Raw genomic sequence first — 23,556 nt, forward strand, 5'->3', positions numbered from 1 at the left:
TCCCCCACTTGTGCACATGCTGCGTGCTCTCTCAAAAAGAAACATTAAAAAAAAAAAAAGAAAGAATGTTCTGGAATCAGTGGTGATGGTTGCCTGATTAAATCAATATACCAAAACCACTGAATTCATAGTATGTGAATTTTAAAAGGGTGACTTTTATAGTATGTGGATTGTATCTCAATAAAGCTGTTATTTAAAAAAAAAAAAAGCCCTGGTATATTCAAGAAATAAAGGTCAGTGTAGTTGGAGCGGTAGGAGATGCAGTGTATTCATTCATTTAAAAATATGAATTGTGTGCTTACCATATGTTCCAGACGTTATGGATACAGTATTAAATAAAACAAAAATCTTTGTCCTTATGCGCTTAGCTAGCTAGCACTTATTTTTTTATTTTTTAATTTACATCCAAGTTAGCATATAGTGCAAAAATGATTTCAGGAGTAGATTCCAGTGATTCATCCCCTACATTTAACACCCAGTGCTCAGCCCAGCAGGTGTCTTCCTTAACGCCTCTTACCCTTTTAGCCCATCCCCCCTCCCACAGCCCCTCCAGCAACCCTATGTTTGTTCTCTATATTTAAGAGTCTCTTATGTTTTGACCCCTCCCTGTTTTTATATTATTTTTGCCTCCCTTCCCTTATGTTCATCTGCTCCGTGTCTTAAAGTCCTCATATGAGTGAAGTCATATGATATTTGTCTTTCTCTAATTTCGCTTAGCATAATACCCTCTAGTTCCTTCCACATAGTTGCAAATGGCAAGATTTCATTCTTTTTGATTGCCGAGTAATACTCCATTGCGTATATATATACCACATCTTCTTTATCCATTCATCCGTCAGTGGGCATTTGGGCTCTTTCCATACTTTGGCTATGGTCGATAAGCTAGCTAGAACTTATATAGCACTTATTAAATGTTAGACATTGTCCTTACTACCGTGTGTATATTAACACCTCTATACCAGTATTATCCTCATTTCACAAATAGCACAAAGAGGTTAAACAACCCACTTAAGGTGGCCTCAGGAGCCAGGCTTTTAACCTAAGTGTTCTGCCCAAACTGCATTCCAACTAGACCGATAGAGGAAGGAGCTGACCAGGCCACAGCAGGACATTCAGAATTTATCTTTTGTGCGAAGGGACATTATTAAAGGGTTCGAGGGCACGTGGATGGCTCAGTCTGTTAAGCATCTGATTCGTGGTTTTGGCTCAGATCATGATCTCACGGTTTGTGAGATCAGGCCCCATATCGGGCTCTGTGCTGCCAGTGTGGAGCTTGCTTGGGATTCTGTCCCTCTCTCTGTACCTCTCAAAGTAAATAAATATTTTAAAAATTTTAAAAAGAAAAGAGTTTGAAGCAGGTGATGACTTATAAGGATTCCCCTGGCTGGTCCCATGAGGGACTCATATGCCATTCCAAGTGAGAAGATGGGTCAGGTCTGGTCAGGTCTTCATTTAACCGACTGAGCCACCTAGGTGCCCCTTCTTCCTGAGGTCTTTCTAAAATGTGCATTTGGTTGTGTGGCACTTAGGCTAAAAATCTTTTAATACCTTATTACTATTTAGATAATTATTTTTAATTTTTTTAATGTTTATTTATTTTTTAGAGAGACAGAGACAGAATGCGAGTGGGTTAGGGGCAGAGAGAGAGGGAGACACAGAATCCGAATCAGGCTCCAGGCTCTGAGCTGTCAGCACAGAACCCGAGGCGGGGCTTGAACACATGAGATCATGACCTGAGCTGAAGTCAGACGCTCAATCGACTGAGCCACCCAGGCGCCCCTGATAATTCATATTCCAGGGCAAGGAATCTGGAATCTTCCAGTTCCCAACTGTCCATGCTCTATGACTGGTTCCTCAGTTCACCTGGCAAACTTCTAATTTTTCAAGACCAAACTGGTATTGCTCATCAGATCCTTTCCCACCTAGCAAGCCAAGTGCTTTCTTGTCAGTGTTGCCACAGAATCCTGTAATGTGTCTTGAGCAAAGACTGTAGCTGACAAAGCACCATCTTTCTGCTTATGGCTCCTGTTCCCAGAAGACCTGGGACCTAGTAAGCACAGAACAAGGTAGAGATTGGAAGCTTTACCACATCATTGAAACTGCTGGTATGGATTTGGCCTCCTAGGTAGAGTACAGAATCAGCACTATGGAAAGGTGCAGTAATATCTGTCCTTAGTCCGAGAAGGTTCATACAGGTCTCAGCCCTTCCCACACACCAGTCAACAGGTTGACTTTTTCCTCTTTCTTTATTGTTAGACACAATGTATAAACACGTAAAACAGGAAACAGCAGGGATCCTCTTGGGCCTCAAAAAACAGCAAGGAAGAGATCCCAGAAACTTTTTTAGAGTACAAGACATGGTGCCTGAACCAAGGGCATGGAAGGCAGGCCAGAGCCAGCAGAGAGCTGGACTAAAGGCTCCTTTCCTCTCCCCAGCACCAGGATAACCCCAGGGAGCCCTTTACCAGCAGCCAGTCCTCAGAGGCAGAAGGACACCCAAGGAAACTCTTTACCAGAGAGTCTTCCCCTCCTGGAGAGAAAGGCAACACCCAGAGTTAACTAAAAGCTCTATCTTCCCACCCTTGCTCCCTGGAGAGCTGTAACCGAAGAAAAGGAGAGAAGTGTCCCTCGTCACTCTGACCCTCTCCCCAGCTGCCTCCATACTTGGCGTTTACCAAAGCCTTTTCCAGCTCAGACCCTGACTAGACCCACCAGGTGCCCAAAGTTTGCTGGGGAGGTTGGGGAGGGGAAGAGGCTGGGTGTGACACCAAACAGATCTTTTATTTGCAGTCGTCAGTGGGGCCGTTTCTTGTTGCTTATTTGTTTGCTGGCCTGCTCTTCCAGCTGCATGGCCAGGCGCAAGGCCTTGATGACATCTGGAGGGAAGGAGTGGTGGTGCACTGGGGGTTAGTGGGTGTCTCAGAAGCCCCGTTCCCTCAGGGCAGAGGCCCCATCCTCCAGCCACACCCACCTCGCAGGGCTGAGAAGTGCTTGGCTTGCTGGACCAGGGCAGACTCTGTCTTGTTCACAAAGGTCTCCAGGTCATAGTCTGGCTGCTCGGTCATCTCGGAGAGCTCAAGCCAGCCTGGCCCTTGCTGCAATGACATGGGGGGGGGGGGGGCCCTTGTCAGTTCAAAAATGACCAAATAAACTTAGCAAATTATTCCTGGGCCCCTACCATCTGCAATGCAGACAACCTAGGCAAGATGCCCACTCCTTAAGCCATAGCTTGTGCTCTGCTTCTTGACCTGCTCCTGTAGAAATCTTCATCTTGAATTCATCCTCTTCCCAGGTCAGATGAATGTCACAATCTGTCTTGATGCCAAGCAGGAAATGGGAATAATAACTTTATTCTTCACCCTGCTGGTCCCTAAATCCTACCAATTCTGCTTCTTAAATGGCACCTGAGTCTCATGTCCTCACTCCAGTCTCATGGTGACCATGACCACACTCTGTCTAGGCTCCAACATCTCTCTTGAACTTTTTTTTTTTTAATGTTTATTTTTGAGACAGAGAGAGACAGAACATGAGTGGGGGAGGAGCAGAGAGAGAGGTGGACACAGAATCTGAGGCAAGTTCCAGGCTCTGAGCTGTCAGCACAGAGTGCAATGTGGGGCTCGAAGCCACAAAGTGTGAGATCATAACCTGAGCCAAAGTCAGGCACTTAACCGACTGAGCCACCCAGGTGTCCAGAACTTTTTTTTAATGTTTATTTTTGAGAGAGAGAGAGAGAGAGAGAGAGAGAGAGAGAGAGAGAGAGAGAGAGAGAGAAGAGTGACAGAGAAAACATGGGGGAGGGGCAAAGAGAGGGAGACACAGGATATGAAGTGGACTCTGTGCTGACAGCAGCAAACCTGACGCAGGGCTCAAACTCACGAATCATGAGATCACGACCTGAGCCCAAGTCAGACACTTAACTGACTGAACCATCCAGGTACCCCTCTTGAACTCTTTATAACAATCTCCTAATTTCTCGTAACTCCTAAATACCTCTACTCATGCTCTCCCTCATTCCCAAACCAGACTCCACATTGCAGCCACAGTGATGTACCTAAAGCTGTGATAAGACCACGTCATCTGATCTGACCATACTCTACTCCCTTCAAAGGTATCCACTGCCCTCATAACCAAGTCCAGGCCTTTGGAGTGAGCCATAGGTCTTTTAGCATCAGGTTACCTGTTGACCTAGACACATATTTAATCAATGTCCCTTGCTTACATCTTTTGCTTTGAGTAGAGTGAACCTCTCATTTTTTCTGAAAATACCATGTCCTTTCACACATTTGTACCCTGAGCACTCCAGGGAGGGAGGACATGCCTAAGCGCTTACTCTTCATGTTCCCTTCTCATTTCTGAGTGGCCCAAGGTCCTTCTTTCTGCACTGCACCCTGCCCTGAATACCCCACTGGCAGAGTGCACTCTTGGGCCTCCCCTCCCCTCTCCCTGTTCTCCCACAGCGGGAGTCACAGCATCACCAGCATCTACCACTTACTATACACTAACCATGTGCTGGGCACTGTTTTAAAAGCATATCTCTTAATCTTCAGATGCAATCATCCTGTCTTGCCCACTTCAGAGATGAAGAAACTGAGGCCCAGTGATGCTAAATGACTTTCCTAAAGAAATCAGCTTATAAATAGAAGAGTCAGGGGAAAAAAAAACAACTCAGAAGAGTCAGGATTGAGCAAGTCTTACTTTAGGGCATGCTATCCATACTTGATGTTTTTGGTCCTTGGTTTTAGCACAGGAGTTGGCATATAGAAAGTACTCACCAAACATTCACTGAGTAAACAAGCCAAGATCTCTGCAAAGAAGTCACTCTCCAAAACCTCGATCAGGAACACAGAGGGGAGAGACTAGCTCTGGCTAGGAGGATGGAGGAAAGCCTGTGTAGGCCAGGCTGGAGAAAAGGGTATGGTAATTCATTGTTCTAGAACAGCTAGATGAATAGGTGGACAATTGAGGAATACTAGGTAAAGGTCTGCCTCTTGCCATCCCTACCTGAAAACCTGTGGGAGCAAAGCCCAGGTCATGCTCAAGGAATGGTTCTGAGCACTGCTGAGGGCCTGTGCTGGGGTGGATATCCAGTCCATCCCTAACCAGGACCAGCTCATCACCTGTATTATCTCCTTGAGCTCTTCCATGGCCCTCTCCTCCAACTCCCTGATCTGAGACATGGCTTCATTAAAGCTGGACATCTGCGAAGACAGTTCCTCCTCTTCTTTGGAGAACTGAGGGGCCAAAAGGAGAGGTACAACAGTATGGCCTAGTTTCCCTCGATAGGCCACGTTTCCATCCTGCCTGGCCCCACCCTACACCTTACATTGCTTGTGATCAGGGACCCATGGGAGCTGGCTTCCATCTCTTCTGTTTCCATTTGAGTTGGTTGCTCACCACTGGATCCACTGTGGGGGCTCAGCTCCTTGACCCTGAGGAACAAGAAGGTCTCAGATCCCACAGGAACCTCTTTGGCACTCACAGGACTGCAGCATCACTCAGACCATGAGGCTCGGCAGCTTTTACATTGGCCAAGCTGCCATGCTGGCTTCACATTAAGGCTTGAAGGGGACTGGGACATGTCTGAACTCAGATTCACTGAGTCACAGAAGAATATACAGTAGGCACTGAGGCTCCAGACTTCCTCCCTCTTCCTTTCCCCCCTCCTGCACCCGTCTCCCCATCCCACTGGTCATGGGTACTAGTACCTGTCTGCATATCTCAGTGTGTTTAAAGTATATTCGCAGGAGCTTATGCCTGGTGAGATCATGGCAATCTGCAAAACGGGGAAATAGGCAGTTAAGGGTTGAGGATCACAGGGTAGGGTAAAGGCGCTGGACTGCCTAGTACTGGATACTGCCAGGAGTCGTCTCTTTGAGCTGCTGACACCCACACAGTATTGGGGCGGAGAGCTAACTAAGCGCCTAGTCTGTGCCAGGCAATTTGCCCCAGGCACTGAAAACTAAGGCACCTTAAAAATTGGTTCCCTGCCTTTAAAGGTGCATCTGGATACCCCTGTTGTTTTATCTCTTTATGGACTCTTTCACCAAGGTCACATCTCAAGGCTCTGTGGCTTAGTCAGAAATTCCTACCTTCCCTAGTAGACAGGGAAGAGGAAGGAAGGAGGAAGGAATCTCCAGTAGGAAGAGGAGATTCCTTAGAGGGGAAGAAGGCAGATCCTAGCTAGCAGGCTTGTAGATAAAATAAGGAAGGGAACAAAAAGTCATTTGAGGCCATACCCCTTTCCTGTGTACTTAATTAGGAGCCAGTGAACCTGAGGGAAACCATAGAAGGGGAGAATTTTGCTTTCCTGCTTTCCCACAGGCCATCCTTCTGAATTCTGGGGCCCCTTTTCATCAGGTAAGGCCCTTTTGGACCCCAAACCAAGAGCTGCACAGACATATAGTAAAGGGAGCAGATCCTCTCCTTCCCTCTTGAATAGGCAAAGAGGAACCTGGTACTAAAAAGCAGTGGGGGGTGCCCAGTAAAGTTTGAGCCTGGAAACCCAGGTAGCCAAGGGCACCAAGCCTTCTGCCCAGAGACAGGACTCAACGTCTTCCTATACCACCTCCAAAGTGACCCTACTCACCATGCAGGTCCTTGAGTTCTCCCCGATAAAGGAGTCCCTCAGCACCTGTGTCAGCTTGCTCTCTCGAAATGGGGTGTGAGCCTTGTTCTGTCCCAGGGCCCTGATGCACTCCTGTGGGGCAGCAGGAGCCACTGAGGTCCCTTTCTTCCTCTTGAGTTGCCCATTCCCTCCCTCTCTCCCTCCCTCCACCAGCAGTCCTCCAGGCCAACCACCTGTTTAGGCCCTGCTACCTTCAGAGCCAGGAGACTCTTGTTGATTTCTGCACCCTCCATGCGAGTCTGCCGGTCAGCACTGGAAGTGTCCGCACCTCTCTCATTCCCTGCCAGATCCACCAAAGAGAACTTGCCATGCACTCTCCCTTTGGCCCGAAGAAGAATTTGGAAGCAGGCATGGGAGCGGGAAGAGTTGGAGTTGGCAAATGTCTGCCCAGAAGTCCTGTGGCAAAGGAGGGCAAAGAAAGGTTATGAGCCACTGTGGCTCCCCAGAGTTCAAGCCACCTCACTCCACAGCACTGAGTTCTCTGTACAAAGGACACAGGTCAAGACTCTAAGCAGTCCTGTGTTTTCTTATCCCAGATTTCTGTTTTGCCCTTCCTGGGCAGCAGCTTTCCCTCTACCTCCAGATCTGGCAAGTTTTCCTGCAGTGAAAGTACTAGATTCTGTGCTAGGCCTTAGCCAGCCCAGAGGGCCCAAAAGCACATGGGGAAGGGGAGTTGCCTGTGTTGCAGGGCACATGAGGAGGAGGGGTTGTCATGAACCACTTGTGAAAGCTTGAGAGGCTTGGAGAGGGCAACCCCCTCCCTGGGCCTCCATAAGCCACCCAGCATTCCACTGCACCATGCCTGGTGGAAGAGCACTTCCCTACCTCTGTATAGAAGCTATGACCCCATCCCTTCCAGCCCAGACTAGATCCAGAGCTTGTCTCCTACCACAGAGGGAGGGGACAGCAAGAAGAAACCTAGAGAAGTCAGGAAGGATGATTTGGGGTAAGGACCTGGAAATAAAGTCTACCTTAGTTAGATTTAAGACACTTGCTCCTGATGAGCCTCTTGCCCTGGGTCATCTGCCCTATTGAGAGTCCTTACGGCAGAGGCCCTCACAGCCCTCACCAAGCTGCAGAGAGTGGCGCTCTGTGGAAACAGCAATGGGCTCAGAGCGGGGGTCTATCACCTGAACCGGGCATTAGGTGGCCCCTTCCCCTCACCAGAACTCTGACCTGCAGGCACTGCCTATGTCGATCATCTTGATGACATCGTCAGCACAGCTAACCAGATGCTCCTGTAGCCCCACCACCTGCACCTGCTGCTTGCCGTCCTCCAGCACGCGCAGCTTAGCTTTCTTGTTGAGCAGATCAAACAGCTGTGCCAGGCAGGGGAACAAGGATAAGGCCATTAGGTCCTGGACACCCTACCTACACCCCCTCCTTCAGGGCCTGTCCCAGCTTAGATAAGAGCTGGCAGCAGAGAAGGCAGAGAGAAGCTAAGCTGGGTGGCGGGCAGTACACTTGAAAGCTGAATCAGGCTGCCTCAGTTTGATATGACCCTGCTACTTTGCCAGCTATGGGAGCCTCGACCAGTACTTAACTACTCCAGGCTTATTCCTCATCTGCAGAATAATGATGGGAATACTTCCTCATAGGTTATAACGATTGAATGAGTTGAGACAAGTGCTTAGCACATGATACTACACCAATAATCAACATTAGCCATTATTATTATCAAGATCCTGCTCTGAGGAAGGCAACTCTGCAAAAGCAGAGTACAGAGGTAGAGGTAGAAGGTATGGAGTATAAGGGGTAGGGGAGAGAGTGAGAGAAAGAGAGTATGAACATGAAAATGAATGTACACAATCAGGGGAAGAGTAGAAAGGTTATAAGGAGGTGGGTCGAGGGAGGACAGGGCACACACAAGGCAAACCTCCCATGTGAGACATGTGAGAAGGAGCCCCGAGGAGTGTTCCTGTCATACTTGCCGAGCTTGGGCACCATCCCACCATCAGATGAAACCTCCCACAATGATAGGACAGAGCAGCCCATTAAAGGCTTGACAGCCCACAGGCTGCTTGGTTTCTACAATTTCTGGCCAACCTCAAGGTTTTAGAAAGTTCAGTGGCCCCAACAGTAGAGACGGGCTCCCTGCCAGCTAGCTACCTTCCCATTATAGATCTCAAAGAAGGTCACATAGACTTCCAGGCCCAGGTTCCGGTAGCGAGGCTGATTCTTCAGGAGGAAGACATCTCGGGCTATGAGAGAGAGCCTGGATTAAGTAAGCAACCTGCCTTTCTGTGCCCAACCCAAGTGGGGCAGAACACACTACTTACAGGCCATGGCATAGATCCCTTTGGATGCATTCTGGGCTTTCCCAGAGAGGTCTCCGCCCATAGTCTGCAAACGGAAGGGGCAGAAGACTGTGGTAAAGGACCCTGGGCCTAGGCCAGAGCACTAGTGGCTCCATTACCACAGTGGGCCACCACATCAAAGCTGAGAAGCTGTACCTGCTAAGGCATCTGGCACAACAAGAGTGTCTGGTGATAGGGCATCTGTACCAAGGGGACTTTCTGCAAGCAACTTACCTGCTTCCTTTACAGGGACCCAGTGTGACACCATGGGCTGGTTTGCTCCCTGCCCGGGCTGAATACTCACATGTGTCTTGCCACTTCCTGTCTGGCCATATGCAAAACAGGTTGCCTTTCCCCCTTCAAAGATTGTCTGGACCAGTGGCCTTGCTGTGAACCTGGGAGAAAGGACAGGAAAGAGTATACATCTCTCCCCAAAATGTGCTCCCTAGAATGTGGTCCTACTGCCCTTCCACTGCAGAACTACTGCAGTCTTCAATTCCTCCTTCCAAACAATAGCACTCCTCTTCTGCAAAGTGGTCCCACTGGACCCCAGCCCCACTTACAAATCTGAAATTCTCCCAGCCAACTGGGAAGGGCTGGACTGACCTGCCAAGAGTAAGCTGGTGGCCTACACTCTAACTGAGCCATCAGCCCTTTGTCTGACTCTGGAGACCCAAGATGAAACCCTGAGCTTAGTAGCTGACTGCCAGCATAAGAAACACTACAAAGATCAGAGGAAACCCTCTAAAGTAGGAGTCTAAAACATTTTAGGCCACATAGGTCTCTGTCACCTTTTTTTTTTTTAAAGATTTTATTTTTAAGTAATCTCTGCACCCAAATGGGGCTAGAACTCACAACACTGAGATCAAGAGTTGCACCTTCCACTGACTGAGCCAGTCAGGCACCCCACTACCACATTAAAAAAAAAAAAAAAATGTTTATTTATATGCTAACTAAATTGGATGTAAATTTAAAAAATAAATTTAAAAAAAATTTTTGAGAGAGAGAGACAGCAAGCATGCACCCACGTCAGGGAGGGGCAGAGAAAGAGCGGGGACAAAGGATCCAAAGCAGGCTCCACGCTGACAGCAGAGAGCCCAACATGGGGCTTGAACCCAGAAACTGTGAGATCGTGACCTGAGCTGAGCTCAGATGCTTAACTGACTGAGGTATCCAGGTGCCCCTTACTGTCACATGTTTTTAAAAACGATCCTTTAAAAACACAGAAACCATTCATTCTTATTTTGAGAACCATATAAAAAGGAATTGCAGGGGTGCCTGGGTGGCTCAGTCAGTCAGTTAAGTCACTGACTTTGGCTCAAGTCATGATCTCATGGTTCGTGGGTTCAAGCCCAACATCAGGCTCTGTGCTGAACACTTGCTTGGAGCCTGGAGCCTGCTTCAGATTCTGTGTCTCCTTATCTCTCTGCCCCTCCCCAACTTGTGCTCTGTCTCATGCTGTCTCTCAAAAATAAATAAATAAATAGATAGATAGATAAATAAATAAAGGAATTGCAAACCAAATTTGGCCCATGGGCTATAGTTTGTCAACCTCTGGTCTAGAGCAGTGTTGTTTATAGAACTTTCTGTGGTGGTGGACATGTTCTTTACTGTGCTAATAGCAGCCACTACCACAGGTGGCTGTCAAGCTCTTAAAATGTGGCTAGTGTTACTAATGAATTGAATTCTGGGACACCTGGGCAGCTCAGCCAGCTAAGCATCTGATTTCAGCTCAGGTCATGATCTCACTGTGAGTTCAAGCCCTGCGTCGGGCTCTGTGCTGACAGCTCAGAGCCTGGAGCCTGCTTCAGATTCTGTGTCTTCCTCTGTCTCTGCCCCTCTCCTGCTTGTGCACGTGCTCTCTCTCTCTCAAAAATAAATAAACATTAAAAAAAAATTTTTTTTAATGAATTCTGAGACACCTGGCTGGCTCAGTTGGTAGAGAAAGCAATTCTTGATCTCAGAGTTGTGAGTTCAAGCCAAAAAAAAAGAAAAAAAAAAAAAAAGAATTGACTTCTTAATTTTATTTAACTTTCATTTGAATAGCCACATGAGGCTGGTGGTGCTGTATTAGATAGAGCAGTCCTAGTCTTTGCTGAGTCTGCTAAGCTCAGTGGGTAATGGAGTGGCTGTATAAGACACTGGAAGAATCCCTTCGACCTGCCCAACCCAGCCTCAGAGAGTACAATGGGTAATACCTCACTTGTAATCCATTTGAGGATGCACTGCTAAAGATGCAAAATGGGATGTGACAAGCCCAAACTGGGCCTTCCTGGTGCCAGGAGACAGAGCCAGAACTAGCTCTGTAATGGCTGATCCAAAGAAAATATGAGGAGGCCAAGAAAGGCCTCAGAGATCAGTGTGGCGGTGAATAGTACAATATCCCACATTGACAAGAGGAAGGCTGGGAAAGGGAAATAAAAGAGGCCAAGAAACTAACCTGTAGACAACTTCATTTGAAGCTGTTTCATCAAATGCAAAGTCAAAGCAGAAGGCTTGGTTCTCCAGATACTTTGTTAAGTCCACTTTTAACTTGGGCTCATGGACCAAGAGGAGGCCTTTGCTGGGAACAGAAATCACATCAACTTCTTTCTTGGCCAATTCTGCAGAAGAAGAGTATTTCAGGGGATGATTCCTGGACATGGAGAAGGTCAGTCAGTCAAAAGCCTCCTTCTGACTGATCAGGGCTTACCTTGTTTATTTAGCGGGCGTTTCCTCACACAGACACATATCCTGTGCTCTTCGATCTTCAAAAGGATGAAAGAAGACAACCAACCACCAAAAGGTCAGAGCAATACTGAAAGAACTCCTCCTCTTCCAATCCCATCTCTGGCTCATTCAAGGGCCAAGACCTAATACTGGGACCCCAGCTCCACCATTAGTTACTCTCAAAAACAGTCAGGCAGCTTTGAATTTCCTTCCCAGTTTTCTCACCCTGCTGCCTACAGGTTTCAGTGCTACTTACACGATTATTAGTAAGGATCTAGCCAACCTATGGAAGTGAAGAGGGTGACACTTTATGCAGCTGACTCTCCCATCCAGCCTTGCTAGCTCCAGCCCATTAAAGGTATTAAAAATATCCTCAAGGGTAAGTGGAGATTCTTGCAAGCTCTCACATCCTTAAAGAGGAGATTTGTCTCTCAATTGTACACACACTCAGGAAGGAGAGATAGAAGCCTTTTAGGTTTACTTACAGGATCTGTCATAGTAAGTGGATGACATTCCAAAGTAGCCCGAAATTCTTTAATCATCCGGGCAAATTCCCAGTTTGGAAAGCTGCTGTCATACTCCTGTTTGGGACAAGGGCAAAAAAAGGACTGACTGCTGACATGTAAATGCTCTCAGAGCTTAGTGCTGAAGCATCAGCAACAGCTCTTTATATACACACAGCCCTTCAGTTGACAAAGCCCTCCCACATCTTACCTTCCTCCCACCCTGGCTCTAGGCTGAGAACTCAGAAGCAAAGGCCCTGGGAACAGAGATTGGTGGTGGGGGATGGTAGGTTTTAGGCATGCATTCAACCACTCTAGGAACTAGGGCGAGGGCCACTGTCCCCTTCTTAGGAGACCAGCAGGTTGAGATTCCCTGGAGCAATTAATCCAACTGAGGGGAAGTGCTCCAAACTGGGACTTTATTGCAACCCCAAACCCCTGCCCCATATACACAATTAGGAGGTGGAGGTGGGGGTCGGGGGGAAAACAGGCAACTCTGCCCAGCAGCTCTGTTGGCCACTGCACTGTGATGGGTGTGCCTACTGGATAATCAGCATGAAATATTCCCCACCCAAAGGGCTTCAGAAAAATATCTGATTTATTTTTTCTCTGAATCCAGATGAAAAACCAGTTAAATTTCCTGGATATCAGAACTGGAGCCTCAGAAACGCTGGGGCCCAGCTGTATCTCTGCTGCTGGTGAGGTTGCAATTAAGAATGCCTGTCCAAAAACCCTTGACCTAAGAAAGATACCTGAGCTCGCTTTATTCTTGTTTCAGAGTTCTGGGCCCTCTTCTCTTCTCGCTTGTTCTTCATTTTTTCCATTTCCTTCACAATACATGATTTCCTCCGAACTGGGGAAGAAGGAAGCCCACTTTTACCTGTCTAGGCCAGCCAGCCTACTCTTTTCCAGCTGTTCTATTGAGTCAAGGGCCATTCCCAGGCCTAGGCCTTCCTTAGACCCTTGCTCTTAAACCACTATATGCAAGGAGAGGAAGCAACGGATATGACTCTACCCGTTGTAGGCTAAGCCTGCAAAGTAAAGACCTGCACAAGCGCTCTAGGCCTAACCCAAGCTCTCTCCGTGTCTCTGTGGCATTTTCTCAACAACCACAAGAGGTGATACCATCCCTGATTGATTTTGATGGGCATTCTGGGCTGTTTTTCAGGTGTTGGCCAAGACTTGAGCTATGGCAACACCTCAACTACATTAGAGGGCTCCTGCCAGCTGGTGGGAACAAGGTCACCTCTTGTGAAAGACTGATGCGATGGCCACAGGAAATATGCCCCCACGTGATAAACATGGTTTGAAGTCAGGTGCCAAAGCAGGCCAGGTTTGGGAGAGGATATAACAACCTGTCCTGCACTAGGAGCAGGGCAGCAGACAGCTCAGTGTGTCTACCTGAGTTCACAGGGTTTGCAGAAGAGCTGCCTCGGATGGAATGGACTTGCTCTTCCGCCTCCTCACTGACCATCGTCAATGGTATTTCAGCCACTGCAGGGCAGGAGGGCCTAGGGGGTCCAGCTGTGGGGGAACAAGAGTCATTGGAGAAGCAGGCAGGCATACCAGAGCTGTGCTCCTCTGAGCCCTAACAGGTCGTGGGTCAGGAGGAGTGCAACTGACCGCCAGCTCAGCAAAACCTTGGGCTCCCACCGTGTGAGCAGAGCTTGGGCTTTTCCCCTCACTTCAGCCCAAACCCTGAACCCAACCAGTCTCTACAGGGGCTGACTCCTGGGATCAAAAGTCTTAGAGGGTAGGGTGTCTGGCTGGCTCAGTCGGTAGAGCATGCAACTCTTCATCTCAGGGTTGTAAGTTTGGTGTAGAGATTACTTAAAAATAAAATCTTTAAATAAAAAAGAATATATATCTTTGAAGGTATGTGAGTAGCTCAGCATGGACTTCACCACAAAGGGAAAGCCTCTAAAGGCCTAAAGACTTTAGGCTTCATCCAAGCTTGAGTTCTCAGGCCAGGGCGTATTTGGAAGAAAAAGCCAGACTTCTCCAAGTCTTGGAACCTGGGTTAAGAGGGACAAAGACTGAAAAGCCAGGAGTAACAGAAACCTGAGCAACAACATATTGATTCAACCCCAGAAAGCCCATGACAACTTGCTACTTCCCATACCTGGTTGTGACCCTCTTGTTTACATTCATTTTATTAGAGCTGAATTTGATACATGTAAGATGTAATGACTGTCTATCTTACACAATCTGTACCTGCTTTATCTAATAAAAGTTAACAATTAAAAATATTTTTCAAATTCTATTTATATAAAGTCCAAAAAGGGAAAAATCTAATTTATGGTATCAGAAGTCAAGATTATAGGTACTTAATATAGGGGCTTATGAACTGGAAGGGAACTTGAGGGGGATTTTTCGGTTGCTCATAATGCTTTGATTGAGTTATGTGAGTACGTTCGGTTTGTGAACTAAATGATATGGTCGCTTTTCTTTGTGTGTGTGTGTGTGTGTGTGTGTGTGTGTGTAATGTTTCAATAAAATTAAAGAGTAAAATTATTAAACGATTTCCAAATAAGGGAGCAGAATAGAACTGAAGACAGGGGAATGTAGAAATCTCAGGGTATTTCAGAACAGGGACAGGGCAATATATGAGCAGCTGCTGCAGAGCCTCAAACAGGAAAAACAAATTCATTACTCACTGGGAACTGAAAACTGCTTGCGGGAATTTGTAGACGCTGGTAGCTCCACCTCCATATCATTCTCCTGAGTGGTAATTCGAACCTCCGAGACAGTGGACATTCGGGTGGAGCGGCCTCGGAGACCTGAAACACCAAGGGCAGCAGCAGCCAATCAGTGGGGCATGATCAGGAGGGCTGATGGGGGCCACTAGGGGGCAACCCTCCAAGATTCTGTATAGGGTGGGATGGGTCCAGATCACCAGGAAAAAGAGCCCAACTTCCCACTCCTTCCACCCAAGGAAAGGAAAAATTAGAAAGGCCAAGTACTAGTGACCCCAAAACTAATCTATTCACATTCTGCCAATCTGAGAGCTCCCAAGGGCAAGGATATCTCCCACAAGAGCAACTGTCCTGAGTAAATGGAGGGACCTACAGCCAATCCGAAATCCTTTCTGAAGAGACAGACCTAATCCCTGGAAAAAAGCATTATTAACCTTAACAGCAGCAACACCTATCATTGTACAATCTTCCCATACTTCAAAACAACATTGTAAGGTAAATATCAGTCTTCCCATCTGATGGAAGGGGACAATAAGGCTCAGAGAAATTAAGGAACTTCCACACTGTACTAAGTGTTGGAGCCAGGATGTTAACCCAAAACTGTAGATTCCAAAGTCTGGGATTTGGATTTTGGATTTTTCCACTGCTTCAGGATGCTTTACAGAGCCAGACCTGGGGCACATCATCAGAAACCCATGGGTCAGCTACACTGATTTTCTGGAATCTTATAAGAATGCTTAACTGAGAGAAACAACTGAGTTATATTTGAATTCTTATTAATTTCTACCCATTTATATAGTTTACCTCCATAAGAGAGAAACAATTCATCACCTATAAAGTCAGTCAGAAATTTGGAAATAGAACACATGGTATAGGGGCGCGTGAGTGTCTCAGTCAGTTAAGTGTCTGACTTCAGTTCAGGTCATGATCTCACAATTTGAGTTTGAGCCCCCCACATCGAGCTCTGCTGTCAGCACAGCACCTGCTTCGGATCCTCTGTCTCCTCCTCTCTGCCCCTCCCCCACTCATTCTCTTGCTCATTTTCTTTCTTTCTTCCTTCCTTTCTTTTTCTTTCTTTCTTTCTTTCTTACTTTCCTTTTCTTTTCTTTTCTTTCTTTTTCTCTCTCCCCCCTCCCTCCCTCTCTCTGCCCCTCCCCTGCTCACACTCTCTCTCAAAATAAATACACTTAAAAATAAAAAAAAAAAAAAGCACTTCTTGAAGTATGATTGAAATACCAAAAACTGTAAATATCTAATGTGTTTAACTCGATATTTTGGAGATAAATAAACACCCATGAAACTATCATTATAATCAATGCTATAAACTTACCCATCTCTTCCTAAGGTTTGCTCCCACTCTCTTTGCTTTGTATTTTGTTTATTTTTGTTTTGTGGTTAGGGTATTTATTATAAGATCCACCCTCATAGTAAAATTTCAAGTATATAATACAGTGTTGTTAATCACAGGCCAAATGTACATTAGATCTCGAGGACTTATTTCTCATAACTGAAACTTTGTACCTTTTGACCAAAACCTCCCTGTAGGTTCGATTCTTCTCCACTAAGATGCTTAGAAGACAGGGTAGGACTCAGCCCACATAGAGCCACCTGCTAAAGTGGAGCAATGAGTCTATTTCACAGCTTCCTGTGCCCCAGGAATATTATCCTGGGCTCAAACCCCATGACGATAAGCCAGTAAAAATCTATTTACCTTCCTTAGGAGCAGGAATTTTGGAGTTGACTGATCTGCGTTTTTGTTTCTGTAAAATAAAAACAAAAACATCACAATATGTGGTTCCTATCAATTTTCAAGGACTTATCTTAGATCCATGTGTTATGCTGAAGTCCTAGGCAGTTCCAGAAAATCAGCAAAAGCCAGCAAGCCAAGCAAATCATCTGGGGCACTGGTTCAGCCAGATGACAAGCACCTACCTGGACTGTTACATTTTCCTGCAGGGGCAGATTGTCTTTTGGGTGTAAGGGAAGAAGTTGTAAAAGCTCTGGGTTTATTGCGGCCACATCATCAAAATCAATCTGCAAAGAGCAAGTAAAAAATTTCAGTGGAACAACATAGCTTCTTCAACCCAATTGCATCTCTACAACCAATGCTAGTACTCCTAGATTCAGACATTATCAACTTTTAAGTTCCACCAAGTACCAACAACTATAAACAAATAGCCCTTAGTCACGGTTTACCATCTAGATGAATACTGGTTTCTGATTGCCAAGCCAATGGTAGATGTTGGTGATGAGAACGAGGTAAAGAGGAGGGCAGACAGACAGGTAACCAGTCAGGTAGTCCACAGATGTAGGCCACTTGGTTTCCCTACTGTTCTGCTGGGCAGTGAGGTCCTGCTGGGCACAGTCCCCTGAGCACCTCTTGCTAGATGACACGGAGGAGGAAACAAGTTCTAACTGTCCCGGCAATAGTCAAACTGGAGGGCCCTTCAGGATCTTATGGGCGGGGACAAGTTCCCAAGAGCTGCTACCTAACCCTAAGTCTACCTACATTTTCTACTGGGCCCAGAAACTTCTTCCCCAATAACAACTTCCTGCACATGCCTGCAGTTGAGGTCACAATTCTAGGTTTACATCACCAGAGCCCTGCCACCCTCCAGGAGCAACTCAAACTTCATCAGCATACTTCACAGCAGTTCAAACACACCAAAATAGTACCAACCAATCTTTTTTTTTTTTAAGTTTTTTTTTTTAATGTTTTTATTTATTTTTGAGACAGAGAGAGACAGAGCATGAGCAGGGGAGGGGCAGAGAGGGAGACACAGAATCTGAAGCAGGCTCCAGGCTCTGAGCTGTCAGCACAGAGCCCAACGCAGGGCTCGAACTCACAGACTGTGAGATCATGACCTGAGCTGAAGTTGGATGCTAACCGGCTGAGCCACCCAGGTGCCCCAGTACCAACCAATCTTGAAATGTTTCAGAGCTGAAGCATGTACTCCAGGGTGAAAGCTTTAACTCCTACAATGCAACCTATATTTATTAATTAGCTTATTCAAACATTTATTAGGCACAATTAAGGCAATAGGGGGAAGATATTCAAAGATGAATTAACACATATATTGCCCTGGCCTTCAGTTAGCTCCTATTCTTTTTTCTTTTTTAAGTTTATTTATTTAAGAGAGAGAGAGAGAGAGAGAGAGCGAGCATGCTCACATAAAGGGCAGAGAGAGAGAATCCCAAGCAGGCTCTGCACCATCAGTGCGGAGCCAGACATGGGGGTTGAACTCATAAACAGTGAGATCATGATCTGAGCTGAAGTTGGATGCTTAAACGACTGAGTCACCCAGGTGCCCCTAATTAGCTCATATTCTAATGGAAAAATCATATGCACAGAAGGCAAGAAACCAAAGCAGCACAGGATAAACAGGGACAGAGTACTGTTTAAAAGCAAAAGCTCGCGGGTACTTTAATAACCACACTTTTGTCCCCAATTCTTGGACAGCTATAGACCCTTACTACACATTCCTCCCATTTCCAACACTTAAACCATAGAAAACAGACAATATAGGAGATCAATGTTTTAACCCTAGTTCTGACATTAACTCTCACACTGATGATTCAGGATGAGCATCCCAGGAGGAAGGAGTAAGAGTGACTGTGTGAAGGCAGCAAGGCACTAGGCATGGACACAAAGTGGGGACCTGATGCATTTGACCCTGACACAGCATACTTTGGAAGAGTGTGTGGTACAAAGAAAAAAGTTTTTATCCTGAAAAAGCTTTGAATGCCTCACTAAGAAGTTTAGACCTTATTCCAAAGGCAGTATCTGAGCTGTTGTGAGACCCAACAAGAGGTATATTTCTAAACAAACAACAAAAATAAGCAAACAAAAATCACAAGGAACTTCTAATAGCTGGTTGAAAAGAATTTTAGGAACCTCTTGATTTAAGAGCAGATATTGTAAAGTATTCAATCCTTTTATTTCTAAAATATACCACTAAGTATCTGCTTACCTACCATAAGGCACTATGCTAGACAAGTCCTTTACATGTGTTATCTCATTAAGTTCCATGAAGAGGGTCCAGGTCTGTCTTATGCACTTCAGTATTCCGTCTGGCATTTTGGAACCAGTACAAAAGTATCTGTTGAACAAATCCTCACAATAACCTTATTAAGTAGATATTATTATCATCCTCATTTTTTTGGTAAGGAAACTGATTTTCTAAGAGAGGTGGAAGCATGTCTGAGAACACAAAATAGTGGCAGAGCCAGACTAGAATCCAGGTTTCCATACTCCTAGCCCAGTGAAATTTTTACCACACCACAATGCCTCTAAAACATAAATGCCTTAGTCACATCTCTCCTCTTCTCAAAATCTTCCCAAGGCTCCCAAGTCCATACAGAATAAAACCTTAAACATCTTAGTGCCAGAGATGATAACCCTCTGGTCCCCCCTTTCAACTGTCCAGCATCCTGAGCCTTCCCACTGCCTGGAGCAAGCTTCTTCACTAGTCTCGATGAAGGCCATCTATCTCACTATTGTTTCTGCTACACCTTCCCACCACACCCCCACCAGTCAAGCTCATCCTCAGTGAGTTACTACCTCTGAGCTGCTCAAGCACTATTCATCTGTGCCATTTATCACAAGTTGCCTTCTGTTACTTGGGGTTTCAGAAACATACTTTTGTCTCAACTGGGTTATCAGTTTTGCTCCCCAAACCGATATTGTAGGTAGTTTGCACTCAGAAGCTAGCGTAGGTAAGCAAGGTTTTAGGATTCTGTGCAGTTTGTCTTCTTCAAACACACCAGAAACTGTTGATTGCTTCAATTTAGATCAGGCCCAACTAAATAAAATCCTAATAGGTCCAAAGAGGACCATGTTCAAGATTAGGGAGGACAAGGCAGGATCAGAAATAAGGTTCTCACAAGTTCCATTTCCACAGAAAGCTTTTTGTTTGTCTTTAAAGTAATCTCTCTGTCCAATGTGAAGCTCGAAATCAGGACCCCGAGTCGCATGCACTACCAACTGAGCCAGCCAGATGCCCCTTCACACAGATCTTATAGGGAGTAAGGTGTTAAATGTGGCAGAGGCATTTTCACAGAACTTACCTCTTTGCCCTTTGTGGCACCTCCTTCTGTCCATTCCACTGAAACACAGGATTTCTCCAAGTTCACAGTCCTTACATTAGCACTGTGAATTATGCCTACAGTATAAAAAGTCCAGAATTTACCCATCTTTTTCACTTTTAGGATCCCACAGAGATTCTCAACGTGGAGTTGGCCTGAAGGAAGGAACAGCTGCCTTTTTCTTTCTTTTTAACACTAGGAAACAAATACAACCCCTGGCTTTTATAACATTCAACTCCCCACCTTTAGAACATCCCACGGTGAGGTAGGCAGGGAACAGGTCTTAAAACTGAGCTGCAGGGAATAAGGATCCATTCCCACTCAAAAGAGGGCCTACAGTGAGTGAAGGTATGTCTGGGCAGGGGAGTCACTCTAGTTCTTGGGTACTGTTCCTCAACTCCCACTGACGCTCTGGCGCCCTCGGGTTGCCCTACGAGACGGTTATGTCTGACCATTCTCCTAATGACAGGGTATTACACCTGCCAGAGATTTGGTAGCTGCTTAACCAAAAAAAAGAGGGCAGAACTTCAAGCTCCTGAAAAGCAGGGATCTTTTCTACTGATTAACCCTGAATCCCAGTGCCTGACATACTGCAAGCGCGGAATATTTAGAGGAGAGTAAAGGGGCCAGGAAGCCGAGGTCCCTACAAGGGCATAGCAATTTCAGCGAAGTCTGGAAGTGAAGTGAATCTAGCAACCCTAATTTTCCTGGGAGGTCCTCTGACAGGGAGGAGCCCCGCCCACTGCCGAGGATGGGAAGGGGACCCACAGCCAGGGCAGAGGCCCCTGCACCTGGGTAGAAGAGACGCAACGCTAGTGCAGAGACCCAGACCGGGTGGAAGCAGGGGAATCCCTAACAGCATCTCGGCCCTGCCGTTTGGGGAGGGGCAGTAATTTCAGCCATCTCACAGCCCACAGGTCCTCTTGGCCTCGCGACCCAGCCCCTCACCATTACTGCGTTGGATCTTGATGGTGAGACCGGGAAACAGGCGAGCCTGAAGCGACGAGTCCATGGGCAGTCGCGGGGAAAAGAAACGCGAAATACAAACAACCACAGCTCCGCTAACCCTACGAAAGCTTAACGCCGCGCAAACCGCCGCAGTTTAAATCCCGCGCGCCAGCGTCCCTGAGAACGTCATCACGCTGTCGCCGGCCTCGCTACCGCCAGTCCGCGGCGCCCTCCGTAGCCTTTTGGGATATGTAGTCTACGGTCGGTTTTCCGGCGCGTAAGACCGCCCATCCGTCTGGTCACACCCCTGCGCGCTGGGGCTCCTGGGAGCTTGGCCCGCACGCCGGGCTGCAGGTAGCCTGTTCCGGGCGTCTTACTGAGAGCCTGCTGCGCGACTGACCTCCCCAAAACTGAGAAACTCCAGTATGGTGTTTGAGACCGAGTGCGATTGGGCCCCTACAGACATGGGTTCCAATCCCGACTTCTTCAGTTACTAGCTCAGTGATTTTGAGCAGGTTAGAAACTGGACTCGGTTTCCTTTGCCCAGTGAGGAGCATGCTTTTTCCCTCACGGAGTTACTGCGAAGTTTAAATGAGGAACTATGTTTCAAGTGCCTGGGAGACACAGATTACCTGGATATTTATTGTCTACCACGTGGTAGGCATGGTACCTGAGTGCTAAAGACAGTAATAGTGAACAAGGCATAATTCTTGCCGTCTTTGACCTAACATTTCTAATATGAACAGGGGATACAAAGAAGTAACAAATTAGCAGTGGTAGGTGCTCTCAGGGAAACTAAGAGCTGAGATAGAAAATAATGGAGGAACTTTAGATAACTTTAGATAAAGTGCCCAGGGAAGAAATCTTTGAAGTGATATTTACCTGGGTCTAGAGAACAAAAAGGAACAAACTGTCAAAATGGAGGGCAGGAAGGGTGGGGAGCCTCCCAGGCTAAGATCTAAGGATGGTGTGTGCAAAGGCCCTGCGGCAGTAAAGAATTTGACCTTGTTTGAAGAACTGAAAGAAGCTAGTGTGGCTGGAAAGCAAGAGAAGAGGGACAGTGGGGTGAGAACATGTAGCATATTCTAGCCAATAGTAATAATTTTGGCTTTTATTCGGATGAGAAGTCATTGGATAATTTTAAGCAGAGGAGTGACAAGATCTGAGTTACATTTGATTTGATTGATATTATCAGACTTGCTGATGTATGGAGAACTGATCTGATGGGGGAAGATGAAGTGAGACTATTTAGTGGGCAAGGATTATGCTGCCCTAGCCTGGGGTAGCGATAATGGAAATGTAACTAAGAGAATGACTTAAAGTTTGGGAGATGGAATGAATGGGTTTTGCCGGAGAGTTGGAGATGGGGGTGAAGGAAAAGGGGTAATCATGCCTGACTTCTGGTTTCTGGCCAGAGCAATTGGGTAGGTAGATGATGAACTATTTCCTGAAATAGGAGAGTCAGGTTGTGAAAGAAACAGGTGTGTTTATGGGGAGTAAGTCAAGGGTTTCATTTTGGTCATGTTGAGTCTGAGATGTCTGCAAGACTTTAGAGTGTAGGTGTCAAGTGAGCAGTGAATATGCAAGCTAAGAGCTCAGGGAGAGATCAAGGCCAGAGATAGAGATTGGGTAGCCATTTTATGTGGATGTATTTCTGTATATGTATTTGCTGTCCTGGAACTGAATGAGATCTAAAAGAACATAATTAAACCATGGGACACACCAACATTTTGAGGTAGGGCAGAGGAGGAGCAGCAGCAAAGATGAGATTAGGGTGGTTTGAGGGGTGAGGAAAACCAGGGAGTAGAAGCCTAGGAAGGACTGAAGAAGGAGGAAGTATCAGGAGAGCTGTGGAAAGGGTAGGTAAGAAGAGGACGTAGAAATATCTTTTCAGTATCCTTTGAATTTGCTAGCACTTAAGTCATTGGTGACTTTGAGCAGTCTTGGTGAAGTAGTGAGGGTGAGAGTCAGACTAGAGAGTAGAAGTGGGATATTGCTTAGGGATACATGCGTATGTAAAAAAAAAAAGATATATTCAGTGATAAATACTAAGATTTAGGAGAGCATTTGCCTCTGGCAGAGCAGGTAATGCAATTGGAGAGGGTACAGCAACAAATAAAAATTTATTTTTTTACATGAGTCATGCATATACATGAGTGGTCATTATGTTATTTTCTGTACTTCCTGTGTTAGGAAGCTGATGTAAATTTGGACCCATCCCTACCTTTTTTATTTTTCTACATGTGGGTCCAGGTAGTTGCAAACTTCCTGGCTGCTTCTCAAGGCCTATGTGGAACCCTTGGGGCACATGGGTTTTTTCAGGAGGGTTTATTTCCAATTCCTCAACCTTGGGCAGATCCAGTGAATTTTTCCTGGCCTCACATGGGTAATAAAACTCCTCCCCTCCTGTTGTACAAAGGGAAAGTCAAGAAATTAACACGGAGTGGTCCAAAAATAGTAAAACCCACAGGAAACTCAAAGGCCCCAAAGTCAAAAATTTCTTTTGTGCCAAAAAGGAAGAGAGATGTCAGAGCAGCAAGGGCAGCTGACCCTGGAGAGGCCCATGTTCTGAGAATAATGAAACTTCTAGGACCTTAGAAAACACAAAGATTAGGGACACATATGTCAGGTAATCTAGCATATTACCACAGACACATTACTAAGATAAAAAAAAAAAAAAAAAAAGCCCTCCC

General features: G+C 46.2%; 1 protein-coding gene across 1 annotated transcript; it reads right to left on the bottom strand.

Moving 5' to 3' along the window:
• Positions 1-2,227: 2,227 nt before the first annotated feature.
• Positions 2,228-20,969, bottom strand: KIF2C (kinesin family member 2C). Its single transcript, XM_047085619.1, has 21 exons — positions 20,864-20,969; positions 19,898-19,992; positions 16,763-16,864; positions 16,542-16,590; positions 14,792-14,914; positions 13,536-13,658; positions 12,887-12,987; positions 12,117-12,212; positions 11,615-11,669; positions 11,363-11,525; positions 9,227-9,317; positions 8,905-8,968; positions 8,735-8,826; positions 7,802-7,944; positions 6,817-7,021; positions 6,587-6,697; positions 5,706-5,773; positions 5,324-5,429; positions 5,118-5,231; positions 2,972-3,095; positions 2,228-2,876 (listed from the first exon to the last, which is right to left on the bottom strand). Exons 1-21 carry the CDS (start codon positions 20,925-20,927, stop codon positions 2,794-2,796), a joined length of 2,172 nt encoding a protein of 723 aa, XP_046941575.1. The 5' UTR covers positions 20,928-20,969; the 3' UTR covers positions 2,228-2,793.
• Positions 20,970-23,556: the final 2,587 nt, after the last annotated feature.

Source organism: Lynx rufus, unplaced genomic scaffold (assembly GCF_022079265.1).
Source record: "Lynx rufus isolate CCGP_SWC_20201006 ecotype Redwood Valley unplaced genomic scaffold, mLynRuf1.p SCAF_2, whole genome shotgun sequence".
In the NCBI taxonomy this organism is placed as follows: domain Eukaryota; kingdom Metazoa; phylum Chordata; class Mammalia; order Carnivora; family Felidae; genus Lynx; species Lynx rufus.